Genomic DNA, 11,744 nt, shown 5'->3' on the forward strand with positions numbered 1-11,744 from the left:
CCCCGCCTTGTTGCTCCCAGGGTGGCGAGCTGCTGAGCCTGCGCTACGACCTCACGGTGCCCTTTGCGCGCTACGTGGCCGTCAACCAGGTCGGCAACATCAAGCGCTACCACATAGGCAAGGTCTACCGCCGCGACCAGCCGCAGATGAACAGGGGACGCTTCAGGTGGGGGGTTTGACGGGCCGACCGGGGGCTGCTAGGGTATGAGACGTCAGGAGCGGGGCCTGGTGTTCCTGCCTTCTCTCACTCACCATGCGAACCAGGCAGGCCCAGTGAAGTCTGCTTTGCGCCTCTACACCACACACCTTTTCTCATTTGCTCTGCCGACCCCGCCACCTCGCCGTCCCGGTCCCCGCCTCCAGGGAGTTTTTCCAGTGCGACTTTGACATCGCCGGGGCCTACCCCGCCATGGTGCCTGATTCCGAGGTGCTCAAGGTGGTGGTGGAGATCCTGGATGACCTGGCCCTGGGCGACTACGAGATCAAGATCAACCACAGGGCCCTGCTGGACGCGATGCTCGCAATTGCAGGTGGGGGCCGGCAGGGCCGCAAGGCTAGGGCGTGGGGCGCTGTGGCTAAGGCGCTCGAGCAGGGCAGGGCGTCCACATCAGCGTGTGGTGGCGCCACGCACTGGTATCTCATGGCAAAGCAGCATAGACCCTGCCGGTTGCAATTCTTGAGCCCCAGCACCACTCAGTCAACCGCCATGTACCCCGCGCTCGTATCCGCCCACCCTGGACCCAAAGCTGTGTTTGTTCCATCCCCACCCGCCTCACCCCCAGGCGTCCCCCCCCAGAAGTTCCGCGCCATCTGCTCAGCTATCGACAAGTTGGACAAGGAGCCCTGGGAGGCGGTGCGGCGCGAGATGACGGAGGACAAGGGGCTGCCGGGGGACGTGGCGGACACCATCGGCCAGTTTGTCGTGCTCAGGTGAGAGGGAGGAGGCCCTGGGGCGGGGGACTGTGCGCAGGGAGGGCCTGCAAGGTAGTCCGTTCAAGGGTGTGGTCCTGGTGGGCTACTTCCATCAGCCCGCTCACTTCTCCACTTTATGCGTGCGCACTGGCAGGTACATGCAGGTACGCGTGCAGGTGTGCAGCCCCCCTCACCCCACACACACACACACGCGCGCGCGCGCGCGCGCATGCACTCATGGGCGCACCGCGCACGTTTACACACACACGAACTGTCATCCATGTCACATCTCAGGGGCGAGCCCAAGGAGCTGCTGGCCAGGCTGACGGCGCCTGACCACGCGCTGGCGCAGCACCCTGCCAGCGCGGCGGCCCTGGCCGAGATGGGCCTCCTGTTTGGCTACCTGGACGCGATGGGGGCGCTGCACCGCCTGGTGTTTGACCTGAGCCTGGCGCGCGGCCTGGACTACTACACGGGCGTCATCTACGAGGCCGTGCTGCTCGGGTCCAACGTCGGGTCCATCGCCGCGGGTGAGGCGGGGGGCGCGGCGGGGTGGTGAGGGTACAGGCGTGTGTGCTTCCTGAGTGCGGGGCTTGCGTGGCCCCGGCAGATTGCTGCGGCACACCAGACTCAACCAGCAGCAGCTTGCGCTCGCGGGCTGCTGGAGCTATCCATTCACCTTACCTGCACAGTTGCTTGCTTCGCGTCGCACCTGAAGGTCCGCACGCCCTATCTCAAACCAAACTGCTTCGCCTCACCTGCCCACGCTGCGCCTCCCCCAAGGTGGCCGTTATGACCGGCTGGTGGGCATGTTCAGCGGCAAGGACGTCCCGGCGGTGGGCGTGAGCATCGGCATTGAGCGCGTCTTTGCCATCATGGAGGGCCAGCTCAGGGCGCGCGCAGCGGAGCAGGGCGCGGCCATTCGCGCCACGGAGACGCAGGTGCTGGTGGCTTCCATTGGCAACGGGCTGCAGGTGAGAGGGGCATGTGGGCGTTGTGGAAAAGCGCAGCGCTGCTGGGCAGGCGTGGCTGCCCGGGTGGACACGTGCCACCCAAAGGGCTGGTTGCAATGCAAGCCTATGCATTTGCCATGTGTTTGTCGCATCCTACTGCTCACACTGGCGTTCCAAGCAGCCACTGTCTCGCCACCCATGAGCCAGCACGCGCAGATGTACACACATGCACGCACAGATGCACTCGCTCACAGATGTGCGCGCAGGCATGTATGCATGCACCGGCCCCCTTCACCTCACTTTGACCCTCTGCACCGGCCCCCTTCCCCCCCCCCCACACACACACACTACAGGCCAAGCGCATGGAGCTGGCAAGCAAGCTGTGGGCTGCGGGCGTCAAGGCTGAATTTGGTTTCAAGCCCAACCCTAAAATGGGGGACCAGCTGGGCTACGCGCTGGAGCAGGGCGTGCCCCTCATGGTGCTGTTTGGCGACGACGAGCTGGCGCGGGGCGTGGTCAAGGTGAAGGACATGGCCGCCAAGACAGAGGAGGTGGTGGCGCTGGACAGCGTGGCGGAGCACCTGGCGCGGCGCGTCAAGGAGCTGCCCTCCGGGCTGGCACTCGTGGCCGGCGGCGCGGGCAGCGCGCAACAGCAGCAGCAACCGCAGCAGCCAACTCCGGCCCAAGGAGCTGCGGAACAGTGAGTGATGCTGAAAATGTAATTTACATGGGTAGCTCGTGGCACTTGCAAAGACACAGCATCACGATGACCCTCTTGCCGGCCGAATGCACCAAGTTGGTGCAGCATACGGCAAGAAAGTGGAAGTCAAAACGCAGACAGGTCAAGTCTTTTTGCTTGAGTGCAGGGGTATGTGTTGATGTGAACTGCAGTCCTAGGTGCTTTTGGGCATCACATCGCGCCAGACCAGTGTGCGCTGCAGGGTGCTCATCAGATGCACCACTTTGCGAGTTTCAGGCGACGCCATCTTCAAGCGGTATCATACAGAATGCGCAGCGAATCTAATGCGTGTTGTGTAAAACAACGCCCTCCTACATATGCTCGCGTGTAGATACACTCCACAAACCCGCTGTTGGCGACGCACAGGGGCCGATTCGGCCCACGTTAGATGGCTCCTGCAAAACAAACGATCCGTTTTAGACAATTAGTGGTGTTTCTGGGTACACTGGCGCTCTGCTCTCGCAGGTGAGAGCAGCTGCTCAAGCTGTAACACGAGCGCGGGGCGCGGGAGGCACGGCAGGGGCATCGTTGCAGACACGGTACTCTACTTTGATCTCGAGCGTATTTGTGTCGCCGTGGTGCGCTCCGACGAAGTTTTCGGCATGGTGCAGCGTGGGCTTGCGCAACGGGTGAGCGGCGACGACCGAAACTGAAACCCCCCATATGCGCCCCACTCCCTTCACCCCCGCGCTGCGGACACGGACGCGTGCAGCTTGCTCGCTGGGGCGCCGACTTACTGCAGTACAACTGGCACGCCGCTTCAGACGCCTGTGGTGGAGGGAGGCTCGTTTGGCTTTGCAGTGTCGACCGACGAGACTGGTGCCACCATTGCTGTGGGGCAGCCAGATGCGGAGGGCGGGCAGGGGCTGATGTACGCCTACAACCAGGTGGCCCTCTGCGCCTACCAGTCCTACGACCTGCCCATCCCCACGCCCGCTCAGCTAGCGGCGGCCGGCGTGGACGCGGCAGCGGCGCCGCCGGGCACAATGGGCATGATGACGGCGATGTCACGTGATGGCCGGTGGCTGGCAGTTGCCGGAGCCCTGGAAGCCAGCAACACAATGGCTCAGGTGTACATATACCGGCGGCAGAGCAACGACAGCACCGGCGGATTTCTGTTCCATCAAAAGCTCGCGCTGCAGCCAGCGCCCCCGCAGGGCAGCGGCGGGTCTGGTCGAGTGTACGCGGGCAGCCTGTCGCTGTCGCGCGAGGGCCGGCTGGTGCTGGTGTCTTGGAGCGTGTACGGCCAGGGCCTCAGCGGAGAATCAGAGGACCCCTACGGTGCACCCTCGCTGGGGGTGCAGGGCAGCGCGCAGCTGTACCGCCGCAACGACGCCGGCCACTACTCGCGTGCCCAGGCAGACCTTTCACGCCTTGCGCCCCCATACGCCAAGACGCAATTTTTTGGAGCCAACAGCTACGTGGTGGGGGACGGCAATGTCATCGCCATCAGCACACGCGTGATCGATAAGGCGCGGGCCGGCGCGGGCTCCCCCGCGATTGTGATCTTCCGCCGCACTGCGTCCGGCTCTTTTGAGCTGCTCACGACACTTAAGACCCCTGGGTCTGACGGTACGTTTGTGATGGCGGAAAGCGGCAGCCACCTCGCTGTCGTGCGCGGCAGTGACGTGCACGTGTACGTGCGGGAGGGCGACCTCTCTGCCGGGAAGACGGTCTACAACAAGCGCTGCACCCTGGTGGGGGAGGACATGAACCTTGAGCCCAGTGAGTGTGGCGGGAGTGGGGTTATGCACATGTAGTGCATGGAGCGAGGGGATCTCAGGTATGGAGGAAGCAAGCAGTAGCCACACCTGTGGTGTCTAGATTGTTGGAGGGTTGAATGGGAGTGCGCACAAGATATGCCCTTTGATTATCACCCATACACCCTGTCACCTGCCTGCTCGCGCTCTCATCCCTCTCAACTTATCGCAGCTTATACACGCATGGCCATCACTGTGGCAAACAACGACACCCTGCGCCTCGCTGTCAGCAACTCCTTAGACTCTGTGTTTCTGTGGAGCATCCCTCTGGGAGGCAAGCGCGCCTACAAGGATGGCGGCTGCCCTGCGACCCTCGACCGCACCCTGACCGGCGAGGCAGGCAGCCAGTTTGGGGCAGCACTGGCGATGGCGGAAAACGGCCGCACACTGGTTGTCGGAATCCCTGGCAGCGCAAAGGCCCCCGACGCCACGGTGCTGGTGGTGGACATCTCAGCACCAAAGGCACCAGCCCCAGCCCCAAAGCCAGGCCAGCCAACGGGGCCGGCTGGGCTGATGTTCAACCCTAGGGCCAGCAGTATCGCCCTGGACAATTCTTATTTCCAGCAAAATCCAAGCACGGTGCTTGTTTCTGCACGCCGTGGCAATGTCGGGGTGCCAGGTGAGCAAAGCGCGTGGTAGCAGGGTGCCTTTGTGACCTTCGGCAGTTTCAGGCTCCCCAAACCCTCCTGCATGAAACGGCGCTGTCAGAGCCAATGCCGGACCAGTGCACCCTTACAGTGCTGCACTTTGCCCTACTGAATCCACGCATGTCCACCCCCCCTGTGCCGCCTCATCCATGCTCCCGCAGCCCCTCAGCCATTTGACCTCAACTCGTGGGCCAAGGGCAGCCCGGGTGGTGCGCCCTACAACCCAAACCTGGGCTACTCGATTGCCCCAAACAACCCGTACATTTCAGGCGGCAAGCCCATCCAGGCCAGCGGGGCGCTCAGCTTGCTGTCCGCCCTTGGCGGCCTCGGCCTGTCCACCGCCGCGCTGCGCCCAGCCAGCCTTTCGGCGGGGCACTAGTAGCAATTTTTTTGCTGCCTCACCCTCGCGCGTGCGTTGTACGTTTGGCAAGTTGACACGTCCGCTGGCACCATGCCGGGTGGCTCCATACTGCAATACAGCACGGGGGCCGTGCCAGAGCATTTGCGCCCCGCACAATACGCCCCGTTCATCAACATGGCTTAGTCCTCTTAAGCATGATGACAATGCCCCCAAACTACCTCACTGCTGCCTCCAAAACTGTACATGTGTAGGCTGCATTGCTTTGTAGCAATAGTTTGAAGGAGGCTCAGTTTTGGTCCTCTTGAAGCGATGTGTGTGAGTGTGTGTTGGTCTATGAATTGTGTGGATCACAAACCTCTTTATGAATACCTGGGGGCGCAGACCTCGCCAGTAATCCACACACCATCGGCACATGACTGTTGGGGTTAGGTCGCAGAGAGCGGACATACTGTAATAAGCAGCGAGAGCACAAGGAGGCACAGCCAGAATGGGGAGCCAGAGCCCAGCTGTGGTGAGTGGGATATAGTACGAGATGCTAGACGTGTACAGCCTCTAACATAGAAATTTATGGAATCACTTGATGGTACCAGAGCCAATACAAGCAAATAAACCCGCGTCCCTGCTTCGAACTGCACCCATGACACTCTCTGCCAGCAGCCAACCACCTATCACACCATTTCCACATCCTGATTGAATGCGTTCTTGGCATGTTTCACATTCCCTCGCATCTCTTCTTGTCACAGGACACCTGACCAAGGCTCGTGGGCGGTTGGATCGGTGCTGCGGGCAGGTAGCAGCCCAGCTTCCACTGCAAAAAGAAAGTGCCAGCCGACACCAGCAAGGGACAACGGTACTTGCAATCGTGACTTAGCTTGAAACATGTAATATCGCTTAGCTTGTAAACTCCGCGCTTCGCTGAGTCCCGACGACCTGAGACGTCTGCGTGTCCGTCCAGCGCCACAGTTGTGCCCTCGGCACCATCAAAAGCGTCCATACACGCTTTTAGGGTTCTTTTACCTGCCTCTACCTTAGCTGACGCGCAGGCGCCCTGGTGGGGGCAAGGAGCTGGCTGGCTCCCACACCTGTGGCATGCTAGCATGATGATGGCGACCAGCAGGGCGTTGTCGCACAGAAAGCTGTGCATGCTCCAGCTGTTGTCTCTTGCATCAATTGTGTGGGCTTCGCGCAGGTGCGCCTCGACCCCACGTAGTCTGCTGTAGGTACATGTGTGCTGTGACATGTGCAGTGTCAACCTGTTTTTCACCTGTGCGCAGGGACTTTCACACTGTGTAACATTTGCCGCATCTCTCAACATCATGTGTGTATGCAGGGCGCTGGCGGGGGCGCCGTCCTACTGCAGCTCGAATGGCACGCCCCTGCAGGCCCCTGTGGTGGAGGGCGGCTCCTTCGGCTTCTCCGTGTCCTCCGACTCTGCTGCCAGCACTGTCGCAGTCGGCCAGCCCGATGCTGAGAACGGGTTGGTGTACAACTACAACCAGGTCAAACTCTGTGCCTACCAGTCATATGCGCTGCCAACCCCACCCGACTCTGATGAGGCGGACCCTGCCGCCTCGCTGGGCATGATGACAGCCATTTCACGCGACGGGCGGTGGATGGCCGTAGCGGGGGCGCTGGTGGAGGACGGCACCCAAGCCCAGGTGTACATATACCGGCGTCAGAGCAACGACAGCACCGGCGGTTTTGTGTTTCACCAGCAGCTTGCACTGCTTGGGGCCCCTACTGAAGGGACAGACGGCGGCACCCCGGGGAGCGTGTATTCTGGGAGCCTGTCCATCTCGAGGGACGGGCGGCTAGTGCTGGTGTCCTGGAGTGTCTACGGCGAAGGGCTCGACTCGTCGTCAGATGATCCCTATGGCGCCCCATCCGGCACCGCTGCGGGCTGCGCGCAGCTGTACCGCCGCCTTGGCAACAACAGCTACGCCCGCGCCCAGGCGGACCTGCTCCGCTTGGCTCCCTCTTACGCCAAGACCCAGTTCTTCGGGGCTAACAGCTACGTGGTGGCAGATGGTACCGTCCTTGCAGTCAGCACGCGCGTCATGGACGCATCAAAGCCCACAGCCGGCGCCCCAGCAATCGTCATCTACCGGCGCCTGGCAAATGGCGCCTTTGCCTATTCAGCCACACTCAAAACCCCGGGCTCTGACGGCACGTTTGTGATGACTGAGAGCGGCAGCCACATCGCAGTTGTGCAGGCCAGCGACGTTTACGTGTATGTGCGAGAGGGTGTGCTGTCCACTGGGAAGTTTGTGTACAACAAGCGCTGCACCCTCGTGGGGGAGGACATGAACCTTGAGCCAAGTGAGTGCCGCGGACATATGGGGGCTGGGCCCTTGTTGCAATTCGGCATTTGGCTGAGGTGGCCAGGGTTGGCACAGGCGGCTGGAGAGGCCCTCGCTGTATGTAGGTGCCAAAACATATGCACTGCAACCTGCACACAGACCGACCTGCATCCGCATGAACATTGACAGGCAATTGCATGAAGTAGCCACACCCCATATGACCGTTATCAAGCAAAAAATCTGCCTCATACTTGACCAGTGTCCCCGATATGGAGCGAACCCACACTGCAAATTTTATGCGTAAATCAATTGCCGCCCACCACAGGCTACACCAAGCTGGCGATGACTCTGGCCTCCAACACGCTGCGCCTGGCTGTCAGCAACTCGCTCGACAGCATCTTCATCTGGAGCATCCCCCTGGGGGGTAAACGCGCGTACAGTGATGGCACATGCCCGGCCACCCTCGACAGCACTCTCACCGGAGAGGCTGGAAGCGGCTTTGGGGCGGCGCTGGCAATGGCCGAAACAGGCCGCGCCCTGGTTGTTGGCGTTGCCGGCAGCGCCAAAGCCCCCGATGGGACGGCAGTGCTCGTGGTGGACATCACAGCACCCAAGGCAGCAGCTGCCCCCTCGCCCTCGCCGTCAACCAGCCTCGTCTACAGTCCTCGCGCGTCCACCACCGCTGCCCTGGACTCGACCTACTACCAGGCCAATCCCAGCACAGTCATCGTTTCGGCGCGGTACGGCTCTGTCGGTGTGCCCGCGCCCCAGACCTTCTCGCTGGGCAGCTGGGCAGCTGGCAGTCCCGGTGGGGCGCCCTGGAGTGCATCCTCTGGCTATTCCATCAGCCCCGTGAATCCCTACCAATCTGGGGGCACTCCCGTGGCCAAGTCTATCGTCAGCCTCACATCAGCGCTCAATGGCCTGGGGCTCACCACAGCAACGCTGCGCACGCTGGTGGCCAGCCTCAAGCCTTCATCCAGCCCTGTGACCTCGGGCTAATTGAGGTTGTCATCCATTCTCTGATTGCTAATCAGTGCGCAGTGCGCCTCAGAAATACTTTCATACCAGCGATGGGCGACTGCACTGACAGAGCGTGGTGGATGTGTGCAAATGGTCTCCATATGAGCATATTGTCGCAGCGCGCCATGTGTGGCTGCGGCTTTAGATGGTAGATCCAGGTAACTAGACAGACTTCCCAAACGATTGCATTTTTTCCGCCAGCTACAATTATATTTGTTCATCATCATCACTGACTGCTGTTTCAGCCCAGACAGCTTCCAGCTATTTGATTCAAACACCCCCTGAATGCAGTGCATACAAAGCGCAAACGCAAAGCAAAACAGCGAGTGTGGTTGTTTCTATTACAAGCTGCAGTGTGCTTTGTGCGCCTGCGCCAGTGTTGACTCACAATGCAGCCGGGCTACGCCAGTGTTGCCAGAACACGAAATAAGGGCAATCAAAACATACACTGTGAAATAAGGGCCGCGAGCATGCACTCAAGTTGCGTTGGCTTATCCATCTGCCTGGCTGAACTGCGGGCATACAAACATCCCACATGAGAGTGGTGAAAATTCTCCATCGACTACGGTAGATATGACTTTGCCTCGACGCCGGCCAATGTCCCCAGACAGGCCCCAGCCCTTGTAAGAGTTCAAGAACCTCCTGGCTAAAACACACCTCACAGCGATTGCGTCGGTGAACGACAGGTCAAACAAAACAGGGCTTCATGAGTTGCGCCTCACGCCCGCCAGCCGCCCGAGCAGGGCCCTGCCGCGCGTGCCCAGCGCGCCAGGCGCGCCAGCTCCAGGGATTCTTCCAGCCTCCACGCCACCTGCGTGCACGGTGCCCGCAGCAGCCCCAGACATGGCCGCTACCTTGGCGCCAAGCAGCAGGGCGCCCTGCTGTGTTGACAGTGTGTTGTGAGCTTGGTCGTCAGGGCCGGCGGCTGCAGCCCGCAGGTCACTGGTCAGCAGGCCTGGCGGCAGCTGGTAGCGCTCGTTGCCCTTGATGATGTCACTGGCAGCACTCTGGGAGGTCGGTGGCCGGGGTTGAAAATGGGGTTAGCTGGGGCAAGGGTTGGGTGCAAGAGGTGGCCTTCATACATGGGTTGCCCGGTTGGGGAGCATGCGCCAAAGGGCGCGTGCAATGGTATTTTCAAGGCAAGAGCTCCGCAGCTGATGCGTCCAAACAGGAGTGAGGCGGCTCGATCCTCAGCGGTCCGCTCCCGAGCGCATCTTCGCATCGCTGTGCTGCCACCCACCGAGCCGATCTGCGACACCACCTCGCTGCGCGCCTCGCGCACGCTCTGGCTGTAGGCGCTGGGCGGCGCAACCTCCAGGAAGCGCGCCACTGCGCGCGCCGCCCTCGAGGCGTCGACCAGCCCCGCCTTGGCCGGCGCCGCAGACGGCCGCTTGAGGGCCACCGCTCGGCGCCGCTCGGCGTCGGCGGCGGCGGATGAGAAGCGGCTTGGCGCATCCGCAAAGAGCATGGGCGCGCGGCAGGCCGGCAGGCGGGCCAAGGGGTCGGGGTCCTGGCCCACCACCAGCGGCGCCGCCGCGCCCAGCGCTGCCATCGACACTGCGCCGCCCCCCGCCGGCTCCCCGGGTGCCTGCGGCGCGGCCTGCGCGCCAACCGCGAGCCGTGCCAGCTCCCACACACGCGCTGCGCGTGCGTCCGCCGCCACCATGGCCGCCGCCGCCGCGGAGTCCTCCGCCGCTGCCGTGCGCGCCGCGCGGGCCGCCGCGACGGCCCTGGCGACCGCCCCGTCCTCCTCCGCCGCGGCGTCCTCCTCGCGGCGCAGCGCCTCTTCGGCTGCCGCCATTTCTGCCGCGCGGCCCTCTGCGTGCACCACGTTGTAGCGCTGCCAGTGCGCCAGGTACGAGGCCATGTCCAGCCGCCGGTAGCAGCGCCGCAGCCCCAGCAGCTCTACCGCCGCCGCCGCCGCCCACAGCGGCCCGTCGCCATAGGCGCCGCCCGCCAGCGCAGCCGCGGGGCCATCGCTGGGCTGCGCGGCACACTGGTGCAGCAGGACGAAGCGCAGCGCGCTCAGCGCGGCGGGCAGCGCCATCGCCGGCGGCGGTGGCGGCAGCAGCCGCGGGAACGTCGTCTCACGCGGCCGCCCTGGCGGTGAGTCCGGCTGCTTCGGCGTCCCCGCGTCCGCGCCGCTGTCTGCCGCCGCGGACGCGCCGCCGCTCAGCGACAGCGACAGCCGCTCCGCCCCGATCGCCTCCTCCAGCTTCAGCGGCGGCAGCTGCGGCGCAGGGCGGCCGCCGCGGACATGTGCGCCCTGCGGCCCGGCGCAGTCGGAATCGCCGCCCTCGTCGGCCGCCGGTGCGCAGCGCGAGGCCCCGGCGTTTGCCGCCACTCCAAGCTCCCCCTGCTCGTGATCCAATAGCGGCTGGGAGCCCTCCTCCCGAAGGCCCCCGCCAATCAGGCGGCTTGTCAGCTCCGCAATGCCGCCCACCGCCGTCGCCACCGTGGCTGCCGGCCCGGCGCCGTCGGCGGCGTCGCTGCCGCCGCTGCTGCTGCCGGTGCTGGCGTGGTCGGCGCCGTCGTGGCCAGAAGATTCAGATTCATGGTGAGAGCGCGGCGTCCTCAGCGTCCTGCGAGGCCACGGTGTAGCAGCGGCCAGGGTGGGTCGTGGGCGTGGGGGCCGGCAAGAGTGGGGTGCGAGGACAGGGAGCCGGAAGTGGTGGTATGGCAGGGGGCCCGCTTTGTATGCCATGGCTTGCAGAGCGGTCCCTCCCACTGACCGCCCCCAAACGCGCGCCCACACTGCCTGTCCACCTACGTTGCGAACAGCTGCAGCTGCTCGTCCTTGCATTGCATCTGCCGCTCCAGCATCGTCACGCGCCCCTGCAGCCGGTCCTTCTCTGCGAGCACCTCCAGCAGCTGGCCCACCGTCTCGTCGTACACCTGAGCCAGAGGGGACGCCTCCAAGCCCAGGTGGGCGGACCGCGGCCCCGGGGACCGCAGCTCGCCATCCGCGCCGCCCCACTGCAGCGGCGGCGGCGGCGCGCGGCCCTGGCCTCCGCCAGGGGCGGGTGCCGCGGGGCCCACTGTCTCGCCC

At 63.6% G+C, this 11,744-nt stretch overlaps 3 protein-coding genes across 3 annotated transcripts in view; 2 read left to right on the forward strand and 1 right to left on the reverse strand.

Moving 5' to 3' along the window:
• Positions 1 to 5,390, forward strand: part of MNEG_0429 (histidyl-tRNA synthetase) — a gene marked incomplete at both ends in the record, with an annotated part of 8,229 nt that extends 2,839 nt beyond the window's left edge. Inside the window, 9 exons of the mRNA XM_014051081.1 lie at positions 21 to 166; positions 364 to 530; positions 783 to 930; positions 1,207 to 1,442; positions 1,696 to 1,886; positions 2,219 to 2,565; positions 3,347 to 4,329; positions 4,537 to 4,983; positions 5,173 to 5,390. Coding sequence (XP_013906535.1) covers positions 21 to 166; positions 364 to 530; positions 783 to 930; positions 1,207 to 1,442; positions 1,696 to 1,886; positions 2,219 to 2,565; positions 3,347 to 4,329; positions 4,537 to 4,983; positions 5,173 to 5,390 — 2,883 coding nt within the window. The remainder of the gene's footprint in view (positions 1 to 20; positions 167 to 363; positions 531 to 782; positions 931 to 1,206; positions 1,443 to 1,695; positions 1,887 to 2,218; positions 2,566 to 3,346; positions 4,330 to 4,536; positions 4,984 to 5,172) is intronic.
• A 1,124-nt stretch (positions 5,391 to 6,514) lies between these two features.
• Positions 6,515 to 8,674, forward strand: MNEG_0430 (hypothetical protein; the record flags this gene model as incomplete). The annotated part of the gene is made up of 3 exons (XM_014051082.1): positions 6,515 to 6,561; positions 6,703 to 7,691; positions 7,998 to 8,674. The coding sequence occupies 3 exons, from the start codon at positions 6,515 to 6,517 to the stop codon at positions 8,672 to 8,674; spliced, it is 1,713 nt and encodes a 570-aa protein (XP_013906536.1).
• Positions 8,675 to 9,399: 725 nt separating this feature from the next.
• The window catches only part of MNEG_0431 (hypothetical protein), a gene marked incomplete at both ends in the record, with an annotated part of 11,672 nt that continues 9,327 nt past the window's right edge, over positions 9,400 to 11,744 (reverse strand). The window contains 3 exons of the mRNA XM_014051083.1: positions 9,400 to 9,702; positions 9,936 to 11,277; positions 11,466 to 11,733. Coding sequence (XP_013906537.1) covers positions 9,400 to 9,702; positions 9,936 to 11,277; positions 11,466 to 11,733 — 1,913 coding nt within the window. The remainder of the gene's footprint in view (positions 9,703 to 9,935; positions 11,278 to 11,465; positions 11,734 to 11,744) is intronic.

This window comes from Monoraphidium neglectum (assembly GCF_000611645.1).
Source record: "Monoraphidium neglectum strain SAG 48.87 unplaced genomic scaffold scaffold00034, whole genome shotgun sequence".
In the NCBI taxonomy this organism is placed as follows: Eukaryota; Viridiplantae; Chlorophyta; class Chlorophyceae; order Sphaeropleales; family Selenastraceae; genus Monoraphidium; species Monoraphidium neglectum.